At 45.1% G+C, this 25,438-nt stretch overlaps 1 protein-coding gene across 1 annotated transcript in view; it reads right to left on the bottom strand.

Moving 5' to 3' along the window:
* The window catches only part of LOC138249303 (vomeronasal type-2 receptor 1-like), a 102,861-nt gene that overhangs the window by 10,238 nt on the left and 67,185 nt on the right, over positions 1–25,438 (bottom strand). Inside the window, exons 9-10 of the mRNA XM_069203261.1 lie at positions 20,189–20,416; positions 18,070–18,193 (exon numbers count right to left, since the gene is read on the bottom strand). Of these exons, the coding sequence (XP_069059362.1) occupies positions 18,070–18,193; positions 20,189–20,416 (352 nt within the window). The remainder of the gene's footprint in view (positions 1–18,069; positions 18,194–20,188; positions 20,417–25,438) is intronic.

Here is a 25,438-nt window from a genome sequence, read left to right on the forward strand (position 1 = left end):
GTGGTTTGCCTCTGTGTGATGGTGTTGTCTAAGCAGTGCTGTCTATCTGTGGCTTTTTGTCGATTTTTTTTTTCGAAGGGGTTTGTGGGTGATGTGGGTGTGTGTTTTATAGTTAATTGGGTGTGTGGGAGTGTTGTTTGTATGTGTATCAGGTGTGTGTGTTTTAAATTGTCCAATGTGGCTGTGTTTTGTAAGGGTGTGTGTATTTTGACCGCAGCGGTGTGTACCGCCAATGGAATACCGCGGTTGAATGACCGCCGCATGGATTCGTGGGTCGTAATGGCATGGGCGTATTTCTGTTGGCGTGACGGTGGAGGTTTGGTCATCGCCAGTTTTTCGCTGACCTTAGGTGTGGCAGACTTTTGAGGATGTCGGGTTTTTGGCGGTTTGCCAGTTGCAGGTCAGAATGACCGTGGCGCTTTACTGCGACCGCGGTGGTGTTATGGCGGTCTTCTGACCGGCGGTAAGCGCCTTTTACTGCCGAGGTCAGAATGACCACCATTGTGCTTTAGTGTTAATGTAGTGGCAGCTAAGGTGAAGCTTGGGGAGAGAATAGAGATGCTTGCCAATTTGCGAAAGAATTTCCAGCAAAGAGTCCTAGGAGTGGCAGCAGAGCTAAATGTGTTACTTCTCCTTGAACAATCCAAATTTTGATTCTGAGCTGAGGAGGGTTATAGTGAAGAAGGTCTTCAGACTTTCCTCCAGGCCTCAACAATCTGGTGCTGGGTCAGGCAGGTAGTGATGCAGGCAGAGAAGTGATGGCGATGCGGAAGAAAAACATGTTAATGGGAAAGAGGTCACTTTGCTATTCCCAAGCTTGTTCCCTAGTACTGTGGCCTGGAAGAGAACCCTAAAGAAGGTCAAGAACTCACAGCTTCTATAGGTTGGCCTGTTGGACTAAGGGGCAGATTTCAATAAAATGGCGCTGCACCCAGTGCAGCATCACTTTTCTCGCACCCCTTTGAGTCCCCCTACTGCCACCATGGGTGCGTTGTATTTAAAATACAGTGCACCATGGTACAGCACAGGAGAAATAGTGACAAAAGTTTAATGCTAACCCTGAACAGTACCATTATAAATAATGGTGTGCCCCCTTTTAACTCCTGCTCTGAGCAGTTTGCGATTTCTGCTTCTCTATACGTTCCTTCCCTTGTGCACAGCTCCAGCAGGAGACACACTGTTAGCAGAAGTGTTTATCATAAACAGGTAAAAGACACTGCTGTGATTTAGGTAACTTTCCCTAACCCATTGCTTAATTGGTTAAATAGATCCTCTCCCACTTTCCCAAGCGTGTGATGCACTTCCTGTTCAAGGAGTGTGTGCTGTGGTAGTGGAAACCTCATACTGGGAGAATGCTTTTTTAGCCGAGGCAGGTATTTCATATACAAACCAATTGTACCCCTTGACCCTTATAGTTACCTTTTCCACTTAAAAGATTGTATTTTGTTACCAAGGACAGTGCCTCCTGAGGAGCGCTAAGCACTCAGTAGAACATATATTACTAGCCATTGATACCCAAGGACAATCCCTCTCAATTTCTTATGTATCATTCAAAATCCTTTTAGGTGTCAGAACCACTGTGAGGAGCTCATTCATTGTGTCTGTCATTAAAGAAAGATAGTCACTTTTTTACAGTGGCTGTAAAGTCCTCAGTCATATCTCAAAAACAAATAAAGCTCTTGTAATCAAAGTCACTGTAAATATAAGTTAAATGGCTAATACAAGACCAATAATACAATTTTATGGTCAAATTTTCAGATACTTTAGTAAAGCCATCTCTTTACTGTGTGTCTCATGAGTTCACTTTAGACATGTTGTGTAAGGGGGAAATCTCCTGCTCCGAAGCCCCATATCACACAAGTAGGTAATTGGATGAAGTGGCCTGTATCCTTCTACTGTTTACTTGTAACGTGATAGTTAACCATGCTTTATATCTCCGAGTGTCAGATAGAAGATATAGGTGGTCATTCTGACCTCGGTGGTAAAAGGTGCTTACCGCCGGTCAGAAGACCGCCATAACACCGCCGCGGTTGCGGTAAACCGCCACGGTCATTCTGACCCGCAACTGGCAAACCGCCAAAAACCCGACATCCTCAAAAGTCCGCCACACCAAAGGTCAGCGAAAAACTGGCGATGACCAAACCTCCACCGTCACGCCAACAGAAATACGCCCATGCCATCACGACCCACGAATCCACGCGGCGGTCTTTCAACCGCGGTATTCCATTGGTGGTACACACCGCTGCGGTCAAATTACACACACCCTTACAAAACACAGCCACATTGGACAATTTAAAACACACACACCTGATACACATACAAACAACACTCCCACACACCCAATTAACTATAAAACACACACCCACATCACCCACAAACCCCTTCGAAAAAATAAATCGTCAAAAAGCCACAGATAGACAGCACTGCTTAGACAACACCATCAAACAGAGGCAAAGCACACCATCACCCACACAATATCCACGCATAAAACACCACACATCACCACACTCACCACACTCTACAACACATACACCACCCCACACCTCATCTACATCACCCTATGGCACCCCAAAGACACCCCCGGTTCTCAGACGCCGAACTCCGGTTCATGGTGGAGGAAATAGTTCGGGTAGAGCCCCAGCTCTTCGGGACACAGGTGCAGAACACCAGCATTGCCAGGAAGATGGAGCTATGGCAAAGGATAGTCGACAGGGTCAACGCTGTGGGACAGCATCCACGAAATCGGGATGACATCAGGAAGCGCTGGAACGACCTATGGGGGAAGGTGCGTTCCATGGTATCAAGGCACAACATCGCTGTGCAGAAGACTGGCGGCGGACCCCCACATACTCCCCCAGAATTTACAGCATGGGAGGAGGAAGTCTTGCACATCCTGCATCCTGACGGCCTCGCAAGAGTATCTGGAGGAATGGACTCTGGTAAGTCAAATCTTAACTACTTCTTCCCACCCCCACCCCACCTGCATGCCAGCACATACCCCCACCCTCACCCCCACCCCATCACACACACTCCCTGCAAATGGCTCACCATCACAACCCACCCATCCCAACACCTTGACCTGCATGCGTCCACAAAGCATGGACACCCATCACCAAAGCATGCCCACTGCACATACACATCTCCCCCACAAGCCACCCTCACAAAAGCCCCCACACAGGAATGCCAGCCCTGGGGTACACGGGCACCCACCCATTGACCGATATGGCACACACTGAAGCAATAACCATACCTCTATACCCCTGCAGGACCCGAACGCCACCACACCGCCCAGGAGGGTCCAGAAATGTCCATCCCACCCCCAGAAGAGGCCACCAGTGATGACAGCAGCTCTGTCTCCCTGGACCCAGATGACCAGCCCGGACCATCGGGGACCTCTGGACAGTCGGTTCCCCTCACACAGGCACAGGCCACAGCAGACCTAACCCCCTCTGGGAACACCAGCACAGCTCCCACCCAGCGGGCCCATGCCTCTGTCTCAAGGACACGTCAATCAGCGGTGTGTCAACCACTACAGGGCACCCAGGCTAACCCACCACCCCAACAACAACAGGGACCTGGGGGCAGTGGTAGTGGGCACACGGTCCAGGGGACAGAGGCCCTGGGAAACAGGGGAACTGGGAGGGCAGCTGTGCGACGGGGGGGGACAGGCCCAGGGAACCCACTCTCCACGAGGCCCTCACCTCCATCATGGGAGCATACCACCACTCCCAGGAGACGATGGCGACGGTACTGGCCAGGTTCCAGGAGATCCAGGTCATGCAGGAGCAACAGTACATGGGGTTCAGGGAAGAACTTAGAACCATCAGTTCCGCAATGGGCACCATCGTAGGGGCACTCAACCAGATTGTCACCACATTGCGGGACCATGTGGCACCACAAAGGGCCCCTGTAACTAGCATGGACCAAGAACTGCCTACCACCTCCACCGGCGCTAGTGGACAGGAGGCCCCCACACAACAACAGGCCACCAGAACCCCACCTCCTGCAGAAGAAGAACCACCCCGCAATATAGAGTCTACAGCACCTGAACCCAGAGGTTGGTAAGTGAAGTCTCTGCTGTCCCTGAGACTTCTTAACACTAGGTAAACTCAATCCAAGCCCTTGGAGAAACTTCACATGCAGGATACACAGCAAAGTCCAGTCTTTGCCCTCTCTAAGGCAGAAGCAGCAAGTGCAGGGCAACCCAGCAAAGCACACAAAGCAAAGGGGCAGTACTTCTACTCCAGCCCTTCAGCTCTTCTCTTTGGCAGAGGTTCCTATTGATCCAGAGGTATTCTAAAAGTCTGGGGTTTTGGTCTACTACTTATATCCAGTTCTGCCTTTGAAGCAGGAAAACTTCAAATGAAAGTCTCTTTTGTTGACACGATCCTGCCTTGACCAGGCCTGACCCCATACACACACCAGGGGGTTGGAGACTGCATCATGTGAGGACAGGCACAGCCCTTTTAGGTGTAAGTATCTGATCCTCCCTCCACACTCTAGCCCAGGTGGTTCATCAGGATATGCAGGCTGCACCCCAGCTCCCTTTGTGTCATTGTCTAGAGGAAATTCACAAACAGCCCAGCTGTCAGTCTGACCCAGACATGGATTCCATAAGCAGGCAGAGGCACAGAATGGTTGAGCAAGAAAATGCCCACTTTCTAAAAGTGGCACTTTCAAACTGACAATCTAAAAACCAACTTTACCAAAATGTGTATTTTTAAATTGTGATTTCAGAGACCTCCAAACTCCACATCTCTATCTGCTTCCAATGGGAAACTGCACTTAAATGATATTTAAAGGCAGTCTCCATGTTAACCTATGAGCGAGACAGGCCTTGAGAGGGTTAGGTCCTGGGAAGTGGGTATACTTGCCAGGTCAAATTGGCAGTTTACAACTGCACACACAGACACTGCAGTAACAGGTCTGAGCCATGTTTACAGGACTACTCATGTGGGGGACACAATCAGTGCTGCAGGCCATCAAGTGGCATTTGATGTACAGGCACTGGACACCTCTAGTGCACCTGACTATGGACTTACTAATAAATTAAATATGCCAATCATAGAAAAGCTTATTATACATACAATTTACACAGAAAGCACTGGCACTTTAGCTCTAGTTAGCAGTGGTAAAGTGGCCAAAGTACCAAAACCAGCAAAAACAAACTCTAGCACACAGTCACAAATACAGTACAGGAAGCAAAGACAAAAAGATAGGGGAGACCACCCCAAGGATGCCAGGTCTAACACATGTCCTCCCCACCTACCCAACCTCCTGGGAGTTTTCATCACTAAGGCGGAAGAATCTGAAGAGATCATCAGCATTGGCGTGTTCTGTACGAGGGCGGTGTTCCACCATAAAGTCCATCCCCTGTAGGGAGATGGACCACCTTAACAGTTTTGGGTTCTTACCACTCATCTGCATTAACCATCTGAGGGGCTTGTGGTCTGTCTGAACCCGGAAGTGAATCCCAAACAAGTAGGGCCTCAGCTTTTTCAGTGCCCAGACTACAGCAAAAGCTTCTCGCTCAATTGCACTTCATCTCAGTTCCCAGGGAAGTAACTTCTTATTAATGAAGGCTACAGACTGTTCTAGGCCCTCTTTGTTCAGCTGTGCTAGAACTGCCCCCACACCATGCTCTGAAGCGCCAGTCTGCACTACAAATTCTTTGTAGAAGTCGTGTACCTTCAGCATGGGTGTCGTGCACATGGCTGCCTTCAGGGCATCAAAAGCGGCCTGGCAGCCTCAGTCCAGATCACTTTCTTGGGCTGCATTTTGGAGGTCAGCTCTGTCAAAAGGGCAACAATGGTGTCATACCCCTTAGAAAACCTCCTGTAGTAACTGGTGAGACCTAAAATGGCTCTCACATCTGTCTGGGTTCTTGGGGGGCTCCAAACCAGAATAGTGTCACGTTTGGGTTGCAAAGGTGCCACTTGGCACCTCCCAACCTGGTGACCCAGGCAAACCAAAGATCTCTGTCCTATTTGGCATTTACTGGCCTTAATAGTTCCTTCTGCATGGCCACTAACACTTCACAGAGGGGTTGCAGGTGTTCCTCTCAGCTGGAGCTGAACACTATGATGTCACCCAGCTAGGCTGAGCTGAAATCCTCCAGCCCAGCCAAAACCTGATTGACCAACCTCTGAAAGGTGGCAGGGACATTTTGCAATCAAAAGGGCATAACCCTGAACTGGTAGTGCCCCTCGGTGTTGAAAATGCTGACCTCTCTTTGGCCCCATCGATCAAGGCGATCTGCCGTCATCAGACGTTAAATCAAACATGCTGAGGAACTTGGCAGCACCTAGCTGATCAATGAGCTCATCAGCTCTGGGGATGGGGTGCGCGTCAGTCTTAGTGATGACGTTGAGTGCATGGCAGTCCAAACAAAACCTTAGTTCTGGGATGGCATTGGGGGCAGCAACTTTTGGGACCAAGACCACTGGCCTGGCCCAAGCACTGCTGGAGAACTCAATTACCCCTAATGGTAGCACCTTGGAAACTTCATCCTTGATGGTGGCTCTGACCTTGTCAGTCACCCTGTAAATCTTGTGTTTCACAGGGGGACTGTCCCCAGTGTCCACATCATGGGTGCCCAGATGAGTGACCCCTGGGGTCAAGGAAAACAAGGAGGCAAACTGTCCCAGCAACTGGTGACAGTCCCTCTGTTGCTCTGGGGCCAGTGTTGGGGAGAGGTTCACATCCTCCGCAGACCCATCTTTCTCCTGAGCAGACAGGAGGTCAGGAAGAGGCTCACTCTCCTTCTCCACCCCGTCATCTGTTGATCTCTCAAAGTGAGGTTTGAGGCAGTTTACATGCAGGACCCTCAAAGGGTTCCTGGGAATCTGCTAGTTCACCAGATAGGTGACATCACCCTTGCACTCCACCACCTCAAAAGGCCCAGTTCACTTGTCCTGGAGAGCATGAGGCTCCATTGGATCCATGGCCCACACCTTCTGGCCAGGCATTCTGGTCATACCAGCATTTCATGTCATCCTGGCTTTCTTCTAGGGTCTCCTGAGCGAGCTTCCTAAAGTGAGCAGCCTGGTTTCTAAAGGCCAATATTTAGCTAAACATGTCCTGGGGGTATTTCTGTAGGCCTTCTGCAAGCCCTCCTTTCCCAGACTCAGAGGTCCCCTCACAGGGTGGCCATACAGCAACTTAAAGGGGCTAAAACCAAGTCCCTTCTCTGGTACCTACCTGTAAGCAAAAAGAAGACATGGCAAGAGGGCATCCCACTTTTGTCTGAGGGATTCTGACAAACCTATAATAATGCCTTTTACGGTATGGTTGGATCTCTTAACTAACTCATATCCTTGGGGGTAGTAAGGAGTGGTGAACTTGCAGGTTACCTATACTCCTTTCACAGAGACATCATATATGTAGATATGAAGGTGGTATCCCTGTCAGATACCACCTCCTTGGGGAATCTCATGCAAGTGAAAATCCCATAAATGTCCAGCCTATCACAGGAGCTGTCATTGACCTCAGATGGATGGCTTCTGGGTACTGGGTGGCATGGTCCACCAAGACCAAGATAAACGTGTTGCCTATGGCTAGCTTAGGATCCAGAGGCCCCACAATGTCAATGCCCACCTGCTCAAAAGGGGTGCTCATGACAGGATAAAATTACTTTCCACCACTCTTGCCATTTGCCTGACAAGTTTAGCCACACCTGCAATGTGCGTCAGAGTGCCTGTGCATTTAGGGCCAATAATAGTGGGTGACAGGCCTCTCAAAAGTCTTGTCCTGCCCCAAATGTCCTGCTGATGGCACATGATGATGATGAGCCAGACCCAGTAAGAATGCTCTGAAGCACTGGGGTACCACCAGCATACATGCTGCCCCAGGCTCAGCAACCTTAGACTCACTATACAGGACTATACTATACAAGAGGACTCTTTGCCAGATGCCTGGTCTGCAGCCCGTCACCACAGACCCTCAAGAGTAGGGTATGACTTCTGTGCCTCACAGAATTCTTCCCTGGTGGGACCCTATTCCGCTGCCAATGGGTCAGCCGGGGCACCCCCTCAGTTCAGCCACTTGCTCCCCGGTAGGCTCTGGGGTGTCCCCCTCAGGTTCAGCCTCCTCTTCGACTGTGGGAACTCCTGGGGTGGGTTTCCTGTGCCCCTTACCCTTCCTATTCCTGGCAGGCACCTTAGCCACTCTTTTAGGCTCCAGGGCCTCCTGATCCCTCTGACGGTCTGCCATAGATCAGGTTGTCACACATGCCCACCCAGGCAGACCCAACATCTCCAAGTGTGACCAGCGTTCCACCGCACTCCAAGGGGAATCCTCCATGCCATTGCCTAGCAGACAATCAACAGGCATGGTTGGACTCATAGCTACCATCAAGGAACCTAAGATCTCCCCCCACTCAAACGGGAACCTGTGCCACCTTAGATAGGCGCTCTGAGTTGTCTACTGCAACTACTTGGCAAAGTAGATGGGGAACTACTTGCTCTTCAGACACCAGGTGATACCTCACAGTAGTCACACTGGCTCCTGTGTTTCTCAGAGCCTCCACCACTGTCCATTGATGGTCACCCACTTCCTGTACTTCCTAGTGTTCTCAGGCATGAAAGTCCTCTGAACCATGTCACTGTCCCCTAGAGAGAAAAGGGTCATCTCAGATGACTCCCACCCTTCTCCTGGAACCGACTCCTCCCCAAGCTCTACAATGGCCAAACCCTGTTACTGAGCACCAGTGGGTGCCGGTGTCCACTTAGGACATTTGGGGTCCCCCCTCATGTGACCTACCTGATCACATGCAAAACACTTGTGGCGACCCTTCTCTGCAGGTCTGTCTGCAGCGACCCATGGTTTCTTCTCACTGGGGGGCTGGGAATCCTTACCCTGGGAACTAGGATGGGGCCCTTTAGAGAACTCCCCCTGTTTACCCTTACCCCCCCACTTCTGATAGGGACCCTGCCTACCCTTGGTGAAGTCTCCCCCATACCTTTTTTGGGCCCTGGTGCCCTCCCACCGGTCCCCTTCCTGAGCTGGAGAGGCCCCCCTGCCCAGCAATGTTGGTGCACCCAGCTGGCTACATTATTGCCGCCGACTCGATTACCAGCAGGAGAGAATATTGTGGCCTGTTTCCTAATAGACCTCTGTTTCCACCCGCTGACCTATTGGGAAACGCTTAATAATTCCGCCCTGATGGTTGCCACGAAGGCGGCGGCCACCCTGTTGGGAGTTTGGTGGATGGGCTTTCCCGTCCGCCAAACTCTTAAATAGGCCAAGTGTCTTTAAATTTGCATTGAGTTCTTTTTATTAATGAATACAATGCTGTGAAACAAACTGAAAACTAACAATAATTCCCTCCAAAGTGGAGAAAGTGTCAATGGTTGACATTGAAATTCAATCATCATACACTGCCATGGATGCAGGGGTGGTCTCTGATGTTTAGTCATAATGGCACCTTGTTTATAAAGCAAATACAATTGGAATCAGAAGATATGCTGTCTACTGCCATCTGAAAGTTCTTATTGATGACTCTTGATGTTTATTATTTTTGATTGAACAAAACATTGTACTATACCCAACTTTACTATTCTGCATAACAACTTGAGAATACCCCATTTTGCATATTACCATCCAAAAATATTGCAAATTGTTATCAAAAGTAGTTTTGAAATCAATATTAATGATACCAAGGTTATATATTTTCCACGGGAAGCTGGAAAAACCTACTGAAATGTTTGGAATCAATTAAATAATGGTCTAAGCAAAAACTCATATCCACATCCTACTGTTCACTCTGCCACTTTAAATCATTGTTGACGTCCATCAAACCAGTTGAAAGAAGGAGATTTCCAAGTTAGCCACAAAGATCAAAATATCTTATCTGCCAGTCCTGCATCTTGCATGGCAAAAGTCTTCCTCTCCTGATGAAATGAAACGACCAGCTTGAATAATTCATCCTTGTCAACAGGCAATGTGCCTCACCAGCTGAAACATTTAAATATCATCCCATTTCTCAGCAACTCACAGCAGATCCCCAAGTTCTGGCAAACTTTCTACCAATCTGTCCTTCCATATCCTGTCAAAATTCTGGAAGGAATTGTTACAGACAAATAGAAAGAATTTGTGGCACAACAACAGCTGCTACATGACTGATATTCAGGTTCGAGCCCACTATGGGAAGGGAGTCTTCTTTTGCCAACCGTTTCTCACAGATAATTCAACAACTAAAACATAAAGTCAATCCTGGGAAGTATTTGACACCATATCTCCTATTGCCCCCCTGAAATCCTAATGCAAAGGAGCTCAACTAAATTATTTCCAACTCAGAAACTTTGAAAAATTGAATATTAAAAAAATTATTTTCCTGAATTGTATTTGCATGGATATTGCAATCGAAGGATGTGATATGATGGTGCAACATTATCCTGTTGGACTTTAATATTCAACTATTTATTGTCCGCTGTATATTGTTGTCTCGCATCTGCCAGTAAAGGCTATGAAGATAATACTAGTTGACAACTGGCGCTTTATATTTTTTCAAATATTTCCATCATGGGAATACCCCACTATTCCCCTGCTGAGAGGGGGCAGTGATCTAGGTCTCACTACTTGCAAAGTTCATTAGCCAGAGTTGGTGCACGTGCCTCCAAGTGTTGGAATAATCGATCATAATCCACAAGAATACAGCAACTGATCTTCTCTCAGAAATTGTCAGGAAGTGGAATTGGTAATTCAGGCATGTGACTTAGGGCCTTGTTATGACACTGCTGGTTCTAGGACTGCCAAAGTCGCAGTAGTGGTCAGACCTCCACACTTCAGGCGGTCTAACCGCCACATTATGACCCTTGTAGTCAGACCACGAGAGGACTGCCGTTCCCGCCATGGAACATGGTTCCCGACATGCTTATGGGCATCTGAGTCGTGGTATGCCGTGGTGGCGCTGAGTTCAGCACCACTGCACTCATCACAGGTCCACCTTCCACCAGCCTTTTCATAGCTGGGATCCCACCACAAAAAGGCTGGTGGAACTCAGTGCATGGGGCCACTAGGGGGCCCCTGCACTGCCCACAACCATGTCATGGGCAGTACAGGGGCCACTCTGCCCAGCACCCTTGGAATGCACATTCTCTGCTTTGCAGACAGTGCACCTTGCAAGGGTGCTGGTGTGCTACAGTATTGGCCTCAGCTCCCTTTAGGTAGCAGAGACCAATACCATAGCCCTGTTCCCACCAGGATGATCAACGGGAACCTTGTAATACGATATATATCTGCTGGTCAGCTCGGAGGGAACACCATAATTACATGGGGGTGAGGCAGCCGGTTTGATGGCTGCCTCATCCGTAATAGTTTGGCAGTCAGCTCGTCAAACTGCCAAACTCGTAATGAGCACTTTAGGTCTAAATCACTGTGAGGCAAGGAGGTTAGCACTTTCATATATGGGAGGTATACTGTGGCTTTAAGACTCCTCTGATGGAGATGCCAAATTTATACAGAAGGCAAGCAGTCCCAAAGGCAAATTCAAGTTTGCCAGAGCTATAAAAACCACTCCACTGCTGCTGCCAAGAAATAATGCCCCCTGAAAAGTGTAACAACCTTGGCTCCATTTATTTAAATGTTTACACTTGACCACCGTTGCATACTACCCTCACCTTGCAAATCTGCACAATGCAAAACCCAAATTCAGTATACTGAATTGCATACCCTTATATTACTAACCTTTCACATAATCTCTTAAAGACCGCTAAGAGAAACGTATGTGTTAGAAATGGGGTATTTGGTTGGCAGTCAGCTTACCCACTGTCCAAGCAAGGACCCTCACTCTAGTCAGGGTAAGTCACACACAATCCAAATTATCCTGTGCCCACCCTCTGATAGCTTGGCACTGAGCAGTCAGGCTTAACCTAGAAGGCAATGTGTAAAGTATTTGTGCAATAAATCATGCAATAACACTGTAGAACACCACAAACATACACCACACAATATTTAGAAAAATGTATAATATTAATCTGGTAAGATGCAGGTCAAAACAATTAAGATGCAATAAGCATATGTTGAAATATCACAGTAAAAATGATATAAAGTGTCTTTAATCTCTTAAAAGCAACAAATGTCTCTTGCAAGCACAACGTACCTGGTTTGCATTGGAGATGCATGGAAAACAGGGAGGTGTACGTCAATATCTCAGGCCGCACACGGCGATGCGTCGTTTAATTTTCACGCAGGGAAGGCTGTGCGTTGATTTCTGGTGCTCGGACTTGGCTCCTTTTCAGGTTGTGGGGTTTTCGGACAGCCCGGGGACGATACGTTGAAATCCGGCGCTGGCAGGATGAAGTCACAGGGGCTGTGTGGCTCCGGTGAACGTTGCGTGGAAATTTCTACCCCATGGCAGGCACTGCGTCGATTCCTCTCAGGAAGTCGGGCTGTATCTTTCCGGCTCGGTTTTGCATCAATCCAGTGGGCCGAGTGTCGAATTTCGGGTCGCTGCGCTGGTGCTGCATCAATCTTCTGCTTGCGAAGTCAGGCTGCGTCGTTCCGGTTCAGAGTGCGGTTATTTTCTCACTGCGATGCAGACTGTGTATTGTTTCTGGCAGGCTGTGTGTCGTTTTTCACTGCATAGGGAGTTCTTCTTGCAGGAATGAATTCTTTTTGGTCTTGAGACTTCAGGGAAACCGGTGGCAAGCTCTATCCAAGGCCTTGGAGAGCACTTCTCAGCACAGCCAGAGAGCAGCAAGGCAGCAGGGCAACAGAAAGGCAGCAGTCCTTCTCAGAAAGCAATCAGGTGAGTCCTTTGTGCAGCCAGACAGTTCTTCTTGGTAGGTTGCAGGTTCTGGTTCAGGGTTCTTCTCCAGGAAGTGTCTGATGAAGTAGAAGTGTCTACCTCAGAAGTGTATGAGTTGGTAGGGGCAGAGGCCCTGTTTAAATACCCAAATGTGCCTTTGAAGTGGGGGAGACTTCAGAGAGTGGCTTAGAAGTGCACACGGTCCCCTTTCAGTTCCATCCTGTCTGCCAGGGTCCCAGTAGGGGGTGTGGCAGTCCTTTTTGTGAGGGCAGGCTACTGTCCTTTGGCATGTAAGTGTCAGGCCTCCACCCTCCCATCCCAGCAAGACCCATTCAATATGCAGATGTATGCAAGTGTGGCTGCGCATCCTGTGCTTGGGGTTGTCTGAGGGAATGCACAAGGGAGGTGTCAACTAAACCTAGCCATACGTGGATTGGAAGGCACAGAAGGATTTGAGTGTAGAGAAATGCTCACTTTCTAAAAGTAGCATTTCTAAATTAGTAATATAAAATTCAACTTCACCATTAAGCAGGATTTTGTATCACCATTCTGGCCATACTAAATATGACCTGGCTACTCCTTTCAGATCAGGATCTACCACTCAAAAAGTATATGAGGGTAGCTATAATGCTATCCTATGAAAGGAGCAGGCCTCACAGTAGTGTAAAAACAAATGTAGGAGTTTTACACTACCAGGACATATAGAACACACATGTTCATGTCCTGCCTTTTACCTACATAGCACCCTGCTCTATGGGCTACCTAGGGCCTACCTTAGGGGTGTAGAAAAAGTGGAGTTTAAGGCTTGGCAAGTACTTTTAAATGCCAAGTCGAAGTGGCAGTGAAACTGCACACACAGGCACTGCAGAGGCTGGCCTGAGACATGGTTATGGGGCTACTTATGTGGGAGGCACAACCAGTGCTGCAGCCCACTAGTAGCATTTAATTTACAGGCCCTGGACACATGTAGTGCACTTGATTAGGGACTTACATGTAAATTAAATAAGCCAATTGGGTATGAGCCAATGTCACCATGTTTCAAGGAGAGAGCATATGCACTTTAGCTCTGATTAGCAGTGGTAAAGTGCGCAGAGTCCTAAAGCCAGCAAAAACGAGGTCAGAAAAAGAGAAGGAGGAAGGCAAAATGTCGGGAGTGACCCTGCAGAAAAGCCATTTCCAACAATATGTTTATGAAAAGTCAGCCATATTATCATTGTCTAAGAGGTAGCTCAACAATTAAATTTAAATATAAACGTCACACAAAGGAAAGCATTATCAAGCCACAATTTCCTTCCTATCTGCAGTGTGCATCTCATTAAAACCTTCAATGCTCAATATAATGAAGAGTAAACATTTTTTTTACATTTGGCCTGACTGCAAATCAACAACAGGACTTATAAAACAAAAGTTCACACAGACCAGAGATTAGTATGAAATTCATAAAACAGTTCTAGTAAAGAAAATTCTCTGATGGCCATTCTTTCTTCCACCCAGGAGAAGTAGGGGGACACCGAAACATTTGAAATGTGGCTCCTGTGGTGGTCTTCCACTCTCATGATAGTCCCCCAGCAGAGGAATGGGTTTATGTTGGTGTTACTGCCCTCTTTTGGCCAGCACAAATATGCAAACACTTATGGTGTCGTGGAGGATTCTGGGGCACACCTTTGATTCTCTTTGAAGCGCCAGCCATGTCACGTCCTTCAGGTTTCCTTTTTTTCTTTGTGTTTTTAAAAAAACAAACACAATCTCTCCTTGAGGGTGCCTTAGACCTGAGCGGCTTACTTGGGCATCTGAGGAACCCAAATATCATGCAGCAAGCCTGGCTTTCTACCTGCCCTGTGCTTTCTTCATTCTATAGAGAGGAAGCCACTGTCTGCTCCTTCTTCTCTCTTCCTTGTCCCCCAACATGTTCCTCTTTGATCCTTATGATCCTTATGCCATGACCAAGGTGGAAGAGTGTGATGGGATATTGATGGTCGATGGGAGCCATTAATAGTGTAAAAGAAAAATAACACATATACTTAAATTACCCTTTGCCACATTAGGAAAACACTAAAGATGGAAAAAAATAAAACACATAACCATTCACATTCAGAAGAAAAACAGTTAAAAAATCAGAAAAAAACTAACAATTAACCATACACTTAGAAAACAAATTGCAAAGTGAACCATTTTTGTTCCTGCACCCATCAGAGGTGACAGAAGTCTGTTATCCAGTGAAAATAAATCAAGAAACCTGCTACAGACGTATATACAAATACTTCCAAATATAGAAAGCTAGATTCTAAATAAGCCGCCTATTTTGATATAATAGCCAAACAAATACAACTAAATGCAAAGAAAATGTAAACATTCTCCAAACAAGCCAAAGTAAAAATGCAGAAAGTCTTAACTTTGAAGCCAACGAAATAAAAAAAGGAAACAATACAGAAATGGCTATTCTAAACACAAACACACTGCATCCTGTACTTAAAAATATCTTAAGACCTAAGGGCCACATGAACGTAGCTTTTTGTTGGTTGCAAACAGGCCAATTCATAGAATAGGCCATATGCAACCCCAAAAAAGTGTTTTGCTATGTACCAATCCCTGTTTTGTGAGTTGGTAATCTATTTACCAAATAGCAAAATGGGTTTGCAACTCGCAATGAGGAAGGGGTGCCCTGAGGGCATCCCTTCCTAATTGCAAATCACAGTCTTATGTATGATTGTTTTGTGACCATGAATGCGTTCGCAAAACAATCGCAGTTAACACCAATTTCAAACCCCTTCCACTTTGTGAATGCATGTGAAAACTTTTTTTAAGAGCAGGCAGTGCTCCCACAGACCACTGCCTACTCTTAAAAAATGAAACTGAAATGTTTAATTTCTTGCTTTTAAAGCACATCCTGTTTTCCTTTAGGGAAAACGGGCTGCGTTTAAAAAAAAGATTGCTTTATTTAAAAGTAATCACCGACATGGTGGTCTGCTCACCCCGGCAGGCCATCATCCCTGTGATGTTGCAATTCCCAGTGTGTCGCAAATTGCAACCTACTTCATTACTATTAATGAGGTAAGTCTATTTGCGACCCACTGGGAATAACAAAAGAAACTCAATGGAGTTTTGTGTATATGGAATTGCGATTTCCTAATTGCGGTTCGCCTGGAATTCCTAACATTCGTACATGTGGCCCGAAATCCCTTACTGAACCTAAAACAATAAGGTAAACCCCAGCCCAAGTTACCAACATTGAGGGAAATGTAAGACTCTCAGTGCACGATGTTAGCCGCTCTCACTCAAAACTAAAGCATAGGAAATACAAATCATTGTAATCTCATATATGCCATTCTGAATCGTCACAAATAACATTTTTGAAATGATTTAGCTTTAAATCATTATATACAATTATGCAAATGAAAACAAATTACATTGCAGAATGTAGATATTAATAAAAAGTAGAATATAGCATTTTAAAAATAAATAAAATATAAATTCTAAACTATATTTGTGCAAAATTAAAATTGTCTACAATCAGAAATCCATTAGAAAGAAATACAAAATATAATAATTCGCATACATAAAGTAAAACTTAACCCCACAAACTTTGGTAAACAATATTGAAAATTAATTTATATAATTTTACAAACTATTTTAAAAAAACTTGCCCATTTAAGAAAATGTTAAATATGAAATACCAAATGCTGTTTCATCAAATATTATACTTTTTTTAACTCAAAAAATTATTGTAAATATCAAAACATTACCAACCAAAATCCCAATAAAAAACAATATAGTAATTCACAATAATAAAGTAAACATTAATCCTACAAATTTAGTTGAATATTAATAAACTTAATAAACTTAATATAATTTTTCAAATTATTTTAAAAACATATTACCCATTTAACAAAATGAACAAAACATGAAATACCAAATACCAAGGTGGCTGTCATAGCGGTGGCCTCAACCCCCATTGTATCCACGAGGCCGATGAGCAGAAACATCGTATTACAATGTTTCTGCCAGTCAGCTCGACAGAAACAGTGCCACGCCCCTTAAGGGAGCTGAAGCAAATGTCATCGCACAACAGCACCCTCAGAATGTGCACTGTCTAGAGAGTGAGGGTGCAGGCAGTGGCCCCCAGCTCTGGCTTTCCACCAGCTTTTCCATGATGGTGAAACCGCCATGGAAAAGCTGGTGAAAAGTGGACTCGTGATCAGCACAGAAGTGCTGCCATGGGCACCGCCATGGCTGACCACCACTCGGACTTCCACCACCCCGTCAGGCACTGTGATCCTGGCAGTGGTGGCTGTGCCCTGGCAGTCCAACCGTGAGGGTTGTAATCTGGCCACCCAACCTCCACTACAAGTTTTACGGTCTTAAGACCATCAAGCTTGTAATGAGGCCCTTAGTGTGTTGCCTAATTTAATTTGTTTTTAACTTCAAATGTTTAAGGTATATACTGAAAGATGATCTTGCTCTTTTTAAATGACAATTACATTTTTCTTTTCAATCTGTCCTAAAATATATTGTTCTACTATACCATAACGCTATGGGTGGTTACAGGGAGTTGACCCCAAGGCCTGACCACAGGTCATGCCTTGTAGCCAACCCCTGCCGCCCACAGCCGAAGGCCATGGGCTGCGTGGATTTGGGTGGTTATTGGAGTTTGTCCAGGCCCTGTGGCCAATCCCCACTGCACAAGGCCAAAGGCCATGCATGGCGTAAGGTTGGGTGGTTATATGCGGCTGGGCCCAGCAGTCAACCTCTGCTGTGCATGGCCGAAGGAAATGTGCGGCGGGTGATTGGATTAACGTACAGTTACTAAAATTACTTTATGCAAAAAAAAACATAGAAATGTACTAAAAATACCAACGGTTACAGGGACATTATAGTTAGGAAATAGAATTTAAAAAAACCTTAGAAATTCACTTAAAAAAACAACAACTACAGGGATGTTATAGTTTGCTTCTGAATATACTCATGCAAAACCAGAGAAATTCAGCAAAGTTAGAGTTATTTCTAGTAACTGTAGCTTGCACCGTAAGATAACTATAACTTGTGGGGTGTAAGAGTGAACATACACATGTAAGTTACTCACAAGTATTAGTTACCTTCGTGAATGGCCCCGAAACCTTCCAGACCTCACATCGAGTGGAACGAGAAGCCAGACAATAAAGGATGCCACACTCACTTTTATGAGAACCTTGTTTGTACTGCCCACTGTCCCTCATAACTTCACAGATTGCCAGTGTGGAACAGGGTTTGACATTGATAATACCGTGATGATGTGCCACCAAAGGCAAAGGTCAGTTTAGACACCACAGTAGTTGCAAACCTACCATTGTCAGCGCTGATCTCTCCCTGGGAACAAGGGATGCAGTCAAAGCAGCATAAGGGCTGCCCTTCTCTGGCAGCCTGTCTGTGCCCGGGGGGACAGGGGTCACTGCAGACAGAGCGCGGAAGCTGCAGATAAAAGGAGAGATGAGGGAAAACGATAGAGCAGTAGGCGGAGCACATTATATTAAATAGAAATTTAGAACTTCTGAGGAGTAAGGGAAGCAATAAAGTAAGACAGAGAGAGTTTCATTATTACCTTTTTCAAAAATTGAGAGAAGAGCAAGATTCTCCTTAGGCATTACAAACCTGATGAATCATAGGTGCTCTAATGGTCTAATGCAGTGGTTCTTAACTTTTTAACATTTTGGAACTCCTCTTAATAATTACTAGAATCCAGGGATCACCATTGGGTCATTCGTGGAGATGAGGGACCACAGCCAAAGTAATTTCGATAATTTGAACCACAAAACAATATACAAAAATATAGACACAAACATTCATCGAACAAATTCACAAATCATGAAGTATTTTGTGTTATTTACAGAATCTAAATTTTAGCTTAAATGACAAGGTTGAAGGTGTTCTAAATTCAGTTGAGTCTACTAATCATCCATGTTGCATCCTGCTTGATGCACTAGCAATGCTCCCACAAATCAATCTGAGGATATACATTTTACTCTTAAATTTAAATGTAAGTTTTAAATTGCTTTCAAATTGCTTTTAAATTGCTCCACATTTGCAGAACATTTTAGAATTTTGAATTGTACATGTTGTTTCTCTGTTCATATCAACTTTATTACTCTGTTAATATTATTATTTAATTTTCTAAGCATTCATGGACCCCCTGAGTTGGCGTCCTGCTGCCTTGTGGGTTAAGAACTGCTGCTCTAATGGGTTGATGGCACATGAAAGGCACAAGTCTAAAGGCAAGCAGGATTGATAGTTTGCATCAAGTGGCTAGCACTATCTTCTGAAAGTGAGTCAAGTTTTGAAAGTTTTCGAGATAAGATTTGGATCCTCCAGCATGAAATATCCAAAATACTGGACTGCAAGAGCGATTCATGACTTTTAATCATTTTTTCCTAGAAATAAAGGGATGCGTATCCCTTAGTTGCTGGGAGAGGGTGATAGTATTTGGACTACAGTCAAGGAGTACTGATGGGTTGAAAATTTGAAAAACTCTTTTGTTGAATTTTGGTCACTAGTATGTTTATTTCAGCATTTCAACATAATAGCAGCCAGGCATTTTATAGATTAGAGAGTTATCGGGAGAAAGCATAGCCTGACAAGCTGAGCCAGTTTATGGGGGGTATGAAGATCTCCATATCGTATGTTTCTTTTTACTTCTCAATTTAAAATCTTCTAGTTTTAGGGTGCACCAAAGTACAGACAGGTGCAGACAAACATTGCAACCTTTGGAAAGAGGCACTGTCATCAACAGTTGATTATTAAATAGTTGAATGACCTCAGGAAGATAAGGATGTTCTCTAGGCAGTATTACTGAAAAGTTAATTTCCGCATGGTCAGTCCAGGGGAGAGCTGAGACTCCGGTGACTGCAATAGATGTGTTGTTGACAAATCAAAGGTGGGTGGTATGTCCTCCAGGATGAGTAAGTCATTGTACAAATTAGTTAAAGCATTACCAGGATTATATGTGGTCCTTTATACCCAAAAGTTCAGAATGATCAGCTCTGAGGTTTGAGTCCCTAGCATGATTATATTATTACATTATCTGAGGACTGAACATATGAATCACAAAATCTGTTAGGATTGTGCCGCCTGTAAACTAGTGTAAATGTAATCAGGTGCATAAGCAAGAATACCACTATTATACTTAATAATACACCCTGTACCTATGGTTCTAATTTAAACGTTGTCATTTTGATGTCTTTTCTGGTAAACTCAGCCCCCTTTTTTATTAGTGCATGATTTAGGGTTGTTACCACCATATAGCACCCCATAACATATTCTAAGAGCCACACCCACTGATGTGTCTCTTGCTTACATCACCACCAATCGGAATCCATAGCTATAACTTCTGAAATCTGTTACAAAGGGACATTGCTCTAGAATACAGATAGTACCACACACTGCTTGCCCTCTTGAATCTTCCACTCTCACCCTCAAAGATCCATCATTCCAGCGGATGCTGCTCATATTGATGTTGACGCTGTTGCTTTCCAAAGCTCTAGGGTCAAGCTTCCCCACCTTAATCAGTTGGAATTCCTCATCTGGGGATATCTGGATATTCAGAATTAGATAGCTGGCAGGGCCATCTCCATTGACATCAAAGAACATTTCCTCCCCATTTGGCATCACGAAATGCTGCTTTTTCAGATAATCGAGAATCTGCAGGTCACAAGATGATGTAAAAGAGAACCTACGTTATTCAAGATAGTCGCCAACCTCCCCTTAGTGCACTTTGATAATTGCTATTCCTCCATTGGTGTTGCACTAGATAATGCAAGAGGAAGGAATTAAACATTTGAGAAGAAATACAGTGCAACAGAGATTTCAAAGGAATCAAGAGAATATATATTTTTGGGATAGGAAACATGTTCAGGTTCTGAATAGTTATCCTATATAAGGATATGAAAGTTAAAAAACAATCTGAGACAATACACAAGAAAAATGAAAAGTCAGATAAACAGGGAAATGTCTTGGGAAGACAGAACCCTGGATGTGAAAACCAGTCAGAGGAAGAGGCTGGACATTCCAACCCCAACTCAACACAAATCGTTAGTAGAAAGGTTTTCTTACATATTACTTGATGCGTGTTTGGCCCGGCTCTCTCTTTAGGGGCACCCCAGGTTTTAGACTTCTTTTGCTGAACTTGTTCTGTTGATATTTAGGACTCAATGCACTTTACACCTGCTATTCAATGGCAAAGTGCTTGTGATCTCCCTAAAAATGGTAAACTTGTCCTACCCATGATTGCTACATCTAAGTTACTTATATGTCCTTAGCAAATGGCACTACATGTACCTAGGGCCTGTACATTAAATGCTACTAATGGGCTGCAGCACTCATTGAGACACCCTCTAAAGTAGCACTGTAAAACATGTCTCAGACATTCCACTGCAGCCTGCAGTGCAGTTTTACACTTCCATTTTACGCCATTTCATCCTGGCAAAAAAAACATTTTGCCAGGCCGAAACCTTCCTCTTTATTAGTAAGACGAAGACGGCCCTGAGGGCTCAAATAACTGGGTGGATGATCTTTAACATATAGGATGTGTAATCCAGTTTTACATGCCCTGACAGTGAAAAACTCCCAAAGGCGTTTTTCAAGGTTGTAGGATTATCTCTCTCATAGACGAGCTCTAGGTTACCTTATTACACTTAGAGCCAGATTTAAGAAGCCCCTTGTGCCACATTAGCATAATTTTTCTGATGTTAATGTGGTGCTAGGTTGGCAAAAACACTGCGCCATATTTATAATGTGGTGCATTGCATGCATTGTGCCACTTTATTGACCAGTGTGCCACATTATGCCTGCGCCAGGCATAATGTATTCAAGGGCGGCGTTCGGCGTTAGGAGGCCCAGAAAAATGGTGCAGTGGAATCTATGAGATTTGCATACTTTTTAATGCCTACCTACGACAGGTGTTAAAATGAGGCTTCCATTGTTTTCAATGGGCCTCCTTTCACTTTGCAGGATTAGCTTCAACAGTTTTCGTGCTAATCCTGCAAAGCGCCTAACTAGCGCCAACAATGTTTATACTATTTAATGTGCGCCATGGTGCATAGTATCATAAATACGGCTCACACATGGTGGTGTAAGGGGGGCACAATGGGGCGCAGGAAAAGTGGCGCATCATGACATGATGCACCAGTTTTCATAAATATGCCCCTAAGTATTTGACAATTTCTATGTAGAAAAAGATAGAGAAATGCTCCTTCCACTCATCTTAATTTTTATTTAAAATCCTCTTTAAAGGTAAAGTGCGATTTTAGGTTACTGTTCTGAAAAATATGACTTTTAGAATGTTAGCATATTTCTGCTTAACCCAAGGGTGTCTTTCTTCCAGTACCCAGGGTCACATGGCAGTGAATGACTCTCTAGTGGTGTGTTGTGTATTGCTTCCGGACATGTGGATAAAAGGGCTTGGGAGTGGACCACAGTGTTCTTCTTCTAAGCAGGATGTCTTGGGGGTTGTACCCAGCACTTCCTGAGAGCTGTCTGCCCTTCCACAGACAAATGCTGCTCATACTAGGCCTGCCTGCCTTTGTACACCCAGACTGACTGGAGCCAAACTCATGAAAGGGCAAAGGTTAGAAACAGGGGTACTCCCCCACCTTTAGGCTGGCACTGGGTACAAGAATGGCCCCTTCAGAGCATCTCATCAGACTTCTCCTGGACTTTTGAATATTCAGAAGAATCACTGTCCTGCTATGAAGTAGGAAGGCTGGACCTGCTTGCCCTGAACACAGGACTCCCAGAAGTCACTTCAGGGATCAGTTGGCTGACCTCCTGTTTGAGCTACAATAATACAACAAGCTTCCAGGGGCCTCTTCTAGAGTGCGTCCTAATCCCCAAGAAGTGCCCATCATGTGCTGGACTCTTTGCTGGTATCAGAGTGTACACCTGCTTCAAAATCAAACTCCAGGTGAAAATCCAGAAGTGTGAGGCTCTTCACGACTGTGAGTGAGCTCTTCACATCAGCAATGATTGTTGTATGTCCTGCTAATGTGAAGTTCTGATGGCAACCTGCTCTTTGCACCAAACAGCGATAGGCACTCCAACAGTGACTGCACCTCACGCTGACAGTGACCTCTATTGGACCCCTGCAAATATGAAGCTCCAGGCAAAATTCCTCGTATGGATTTGGACTTCGAGAAGATAAACTCTGCACTGAGATGAATCTGGTACCTGTATCTACCCCTCGCTCCATCGTGGTCAGTTTGAACATGCAACTATGACAAGGCCCGGCATGACCAGATAACCGCAAATGGCGCTTTGCGCTATTTTTACCGTTTTTAATTTTGGTGTAATTTCAAGTATTTCTAGTTTACTAAATTGGTTTTTATTTTGTTGTGTTTCTACTTTCTTATGGCTTGAGTAGTGCAAGAACATGTTACACATTGCACGTAAGTTAAGTCTGACTGCTTTTATGCCAAGGCACCCAGGATGACTCACCTGCTTAATTAGTGACGTTTGTGGTTCATCCTGACAAGGATTGTGTTTATTATTTCAGAAAGGACCACACTTCTCTCAACTAATTACCCACTTTCTTACAATGAGTATGAATTATTGGTCCTTGATAAGTAATTATCTTTCTTTACTACTAGGTAGTGCCATATTTTCAGATAATGACCTTTTTTCCCAGCTGATTGAAAAACTGAACTTAGGTTCTTCGCAGACAATGAACCACCATGGGATTGGCACTTAAGCAAAATCAACAAAACTCTCCCATCATCACTTCCCTACATTACTCTTCTCCCTACTCTTTATCACATCTCCACCAACTTCAACGTTCTTTCTTACTCCACTCTCTCAACATCACTTCTCTACATGACTCTCCTCCCTACTCTTTATCACCTCTCTACCAAGTTCAAGTTTCTTTCTTACTCTCCATTGCTTTTCTGGAGCCCTTGATTGTGCTCACCTAGTCATTCCTTTCCCTCCTCTTGAACCCCCCAACCTTGGTTTAAAAAAAACCTTATTCAAGACTGAGTGCAGATGGAAAAAATGTCATATCTCCATGACCTTGCTTTGTTATCCATGCTTCGTTTCACATTTAGTACAGCTCAACTTCTAACAAAGCAGCCCTCATACAAAAAGGGCTCTGTCAGGGCTCTGGCAACTCCTGGGAGGCCCCTTGTAGCTCCTGGCAGGCAGGGCCCTTGTAACTCTAGGCAGTGCCCTTGTAATACTTGGTAGGACTCTTATAACTCCTGACAGGGCCCTTGTAACTCCTGATAAGGCCCTTGTGACTCCTGGTAGGGACCTTGAAAATTTTGGAAGGGCCCTGGTAGCACTTGGCAGGGACCTAGTAACTCCTGGCATGGCCCGTGTAACACCTGGCACAGCTCTTGTAACTCCTGACAGGGCTCTGATAACATCTATCAAGACCCTTGTAACACCCGGCAGGGCTCTTTTAACTTCTGGCAGTACCTTTGTTACTCCTGACAGGGCCCTTGTAACAACAGGTAGGGCATTGGTAGCCCCTGGCAGGTTCCTGGTTACTCCTCTCGGAGCCCTTTTAACTGACAGGCTCCTTGTAGCTACGGACAGGGCTCTTGTAACTACTGGCAGGGCCCGTGTAACGCCTGACAGGGCTCTTGTAACTCCTGACAGCTGTTGGAAAACGGCCCTCTCAGAAGGGTCACCACAAACTTTTTGTCTTCCTCCTCTTTTTCTGACCTCATTTTCGTTGGCTTTAGGAGTCTGGGAACTTTACCACTGCTAACCAGTGCTAAAGTGCATGTGCTCTCTCCCTAAAACATGGTAATATTGGCTCATACCCAATTGTCATTTTTAATTTACCTGTAAGTCTCTACTAAAGTGCACTAGATGTGCCCAGGGCCTGTAAATGAAATGCTACTAGTGGGCCTGCAGCACTGATTGTGCCACCCACATATGTAGCCCCTTAACCATGTCTCAGGTCTGCCATTGCCAGGCCTGTGTGCGCAGTTTAACTGCCACTTCGACGTGGCATTTAAAAGTACTTGCCAAGCCTTAAATGTCCCTTTTAATACACACATGTCCCCCCTAAGGCTAGCCCTAGGTAACCGTTGGAGTAGGGTGATACATATGTAAAAGGCAGGACATGTACTTATACGTTTTACAATTCCTGGTAGTGAAAAACTCCCAAAACTGTTTTTCACTACTGTGAAGCCTGCTCCTCTCATAGGCCACCATTAGAGATTCCCTTATATGCATTTAAGTGGTAATTTCTGATCTGAGAGGATTAGACTGGTCATATTTGGTATGGTTGGAATGGTAGTAAGAAATCCTACTTACTGGTGAAGTTAGATTCTACATTACTATTTCAGAAATTCCACTTTTAGAAAGTAAACATTTCTATGCACTTACTGCCACCTGTGCTTACAGCCTGTCTCCAATCCACATCTGGTGAATGCTGGTTGACAGCTCCTCTTGTGCATCCTACCCAGACAGCCATCAACAGAGGACACTCAGCATAATCTGCATTCATCTACATACAGATGGGTTTCCCTGGGCAGGAAGGGTGGAAGGGCTCTCTCTTATACTTCAAAGGCCAGTGGCCTGCCCTCAAACAAAGGACTGATAACCCCCCACAGAGCTCCTGGCAGACAGGGCTGGGTTGAAAGGGGAACTTGTGCACTTCAAAACCACTGTTTGAAGTTTCCTCCACTTCAAAGGCACTTTTGAGTATACAGTATATAA

Source organism: Pleurodeles waltl, chromosome 8, assembly GCF_031143425.1.
Source record: "Pleurodeles waltl isolate 20211129_DDA chromosome 8, aPleWal1.hap1.20221129, whole genome shotgun sequence".
In the NCBI taxonomy this organism is placed as follows: Eukaryota; Metazoa; Chordata; class Amphibia; order Caudata; family Salamandridae; genus Pleurodeles; species Pleurodeles waltl.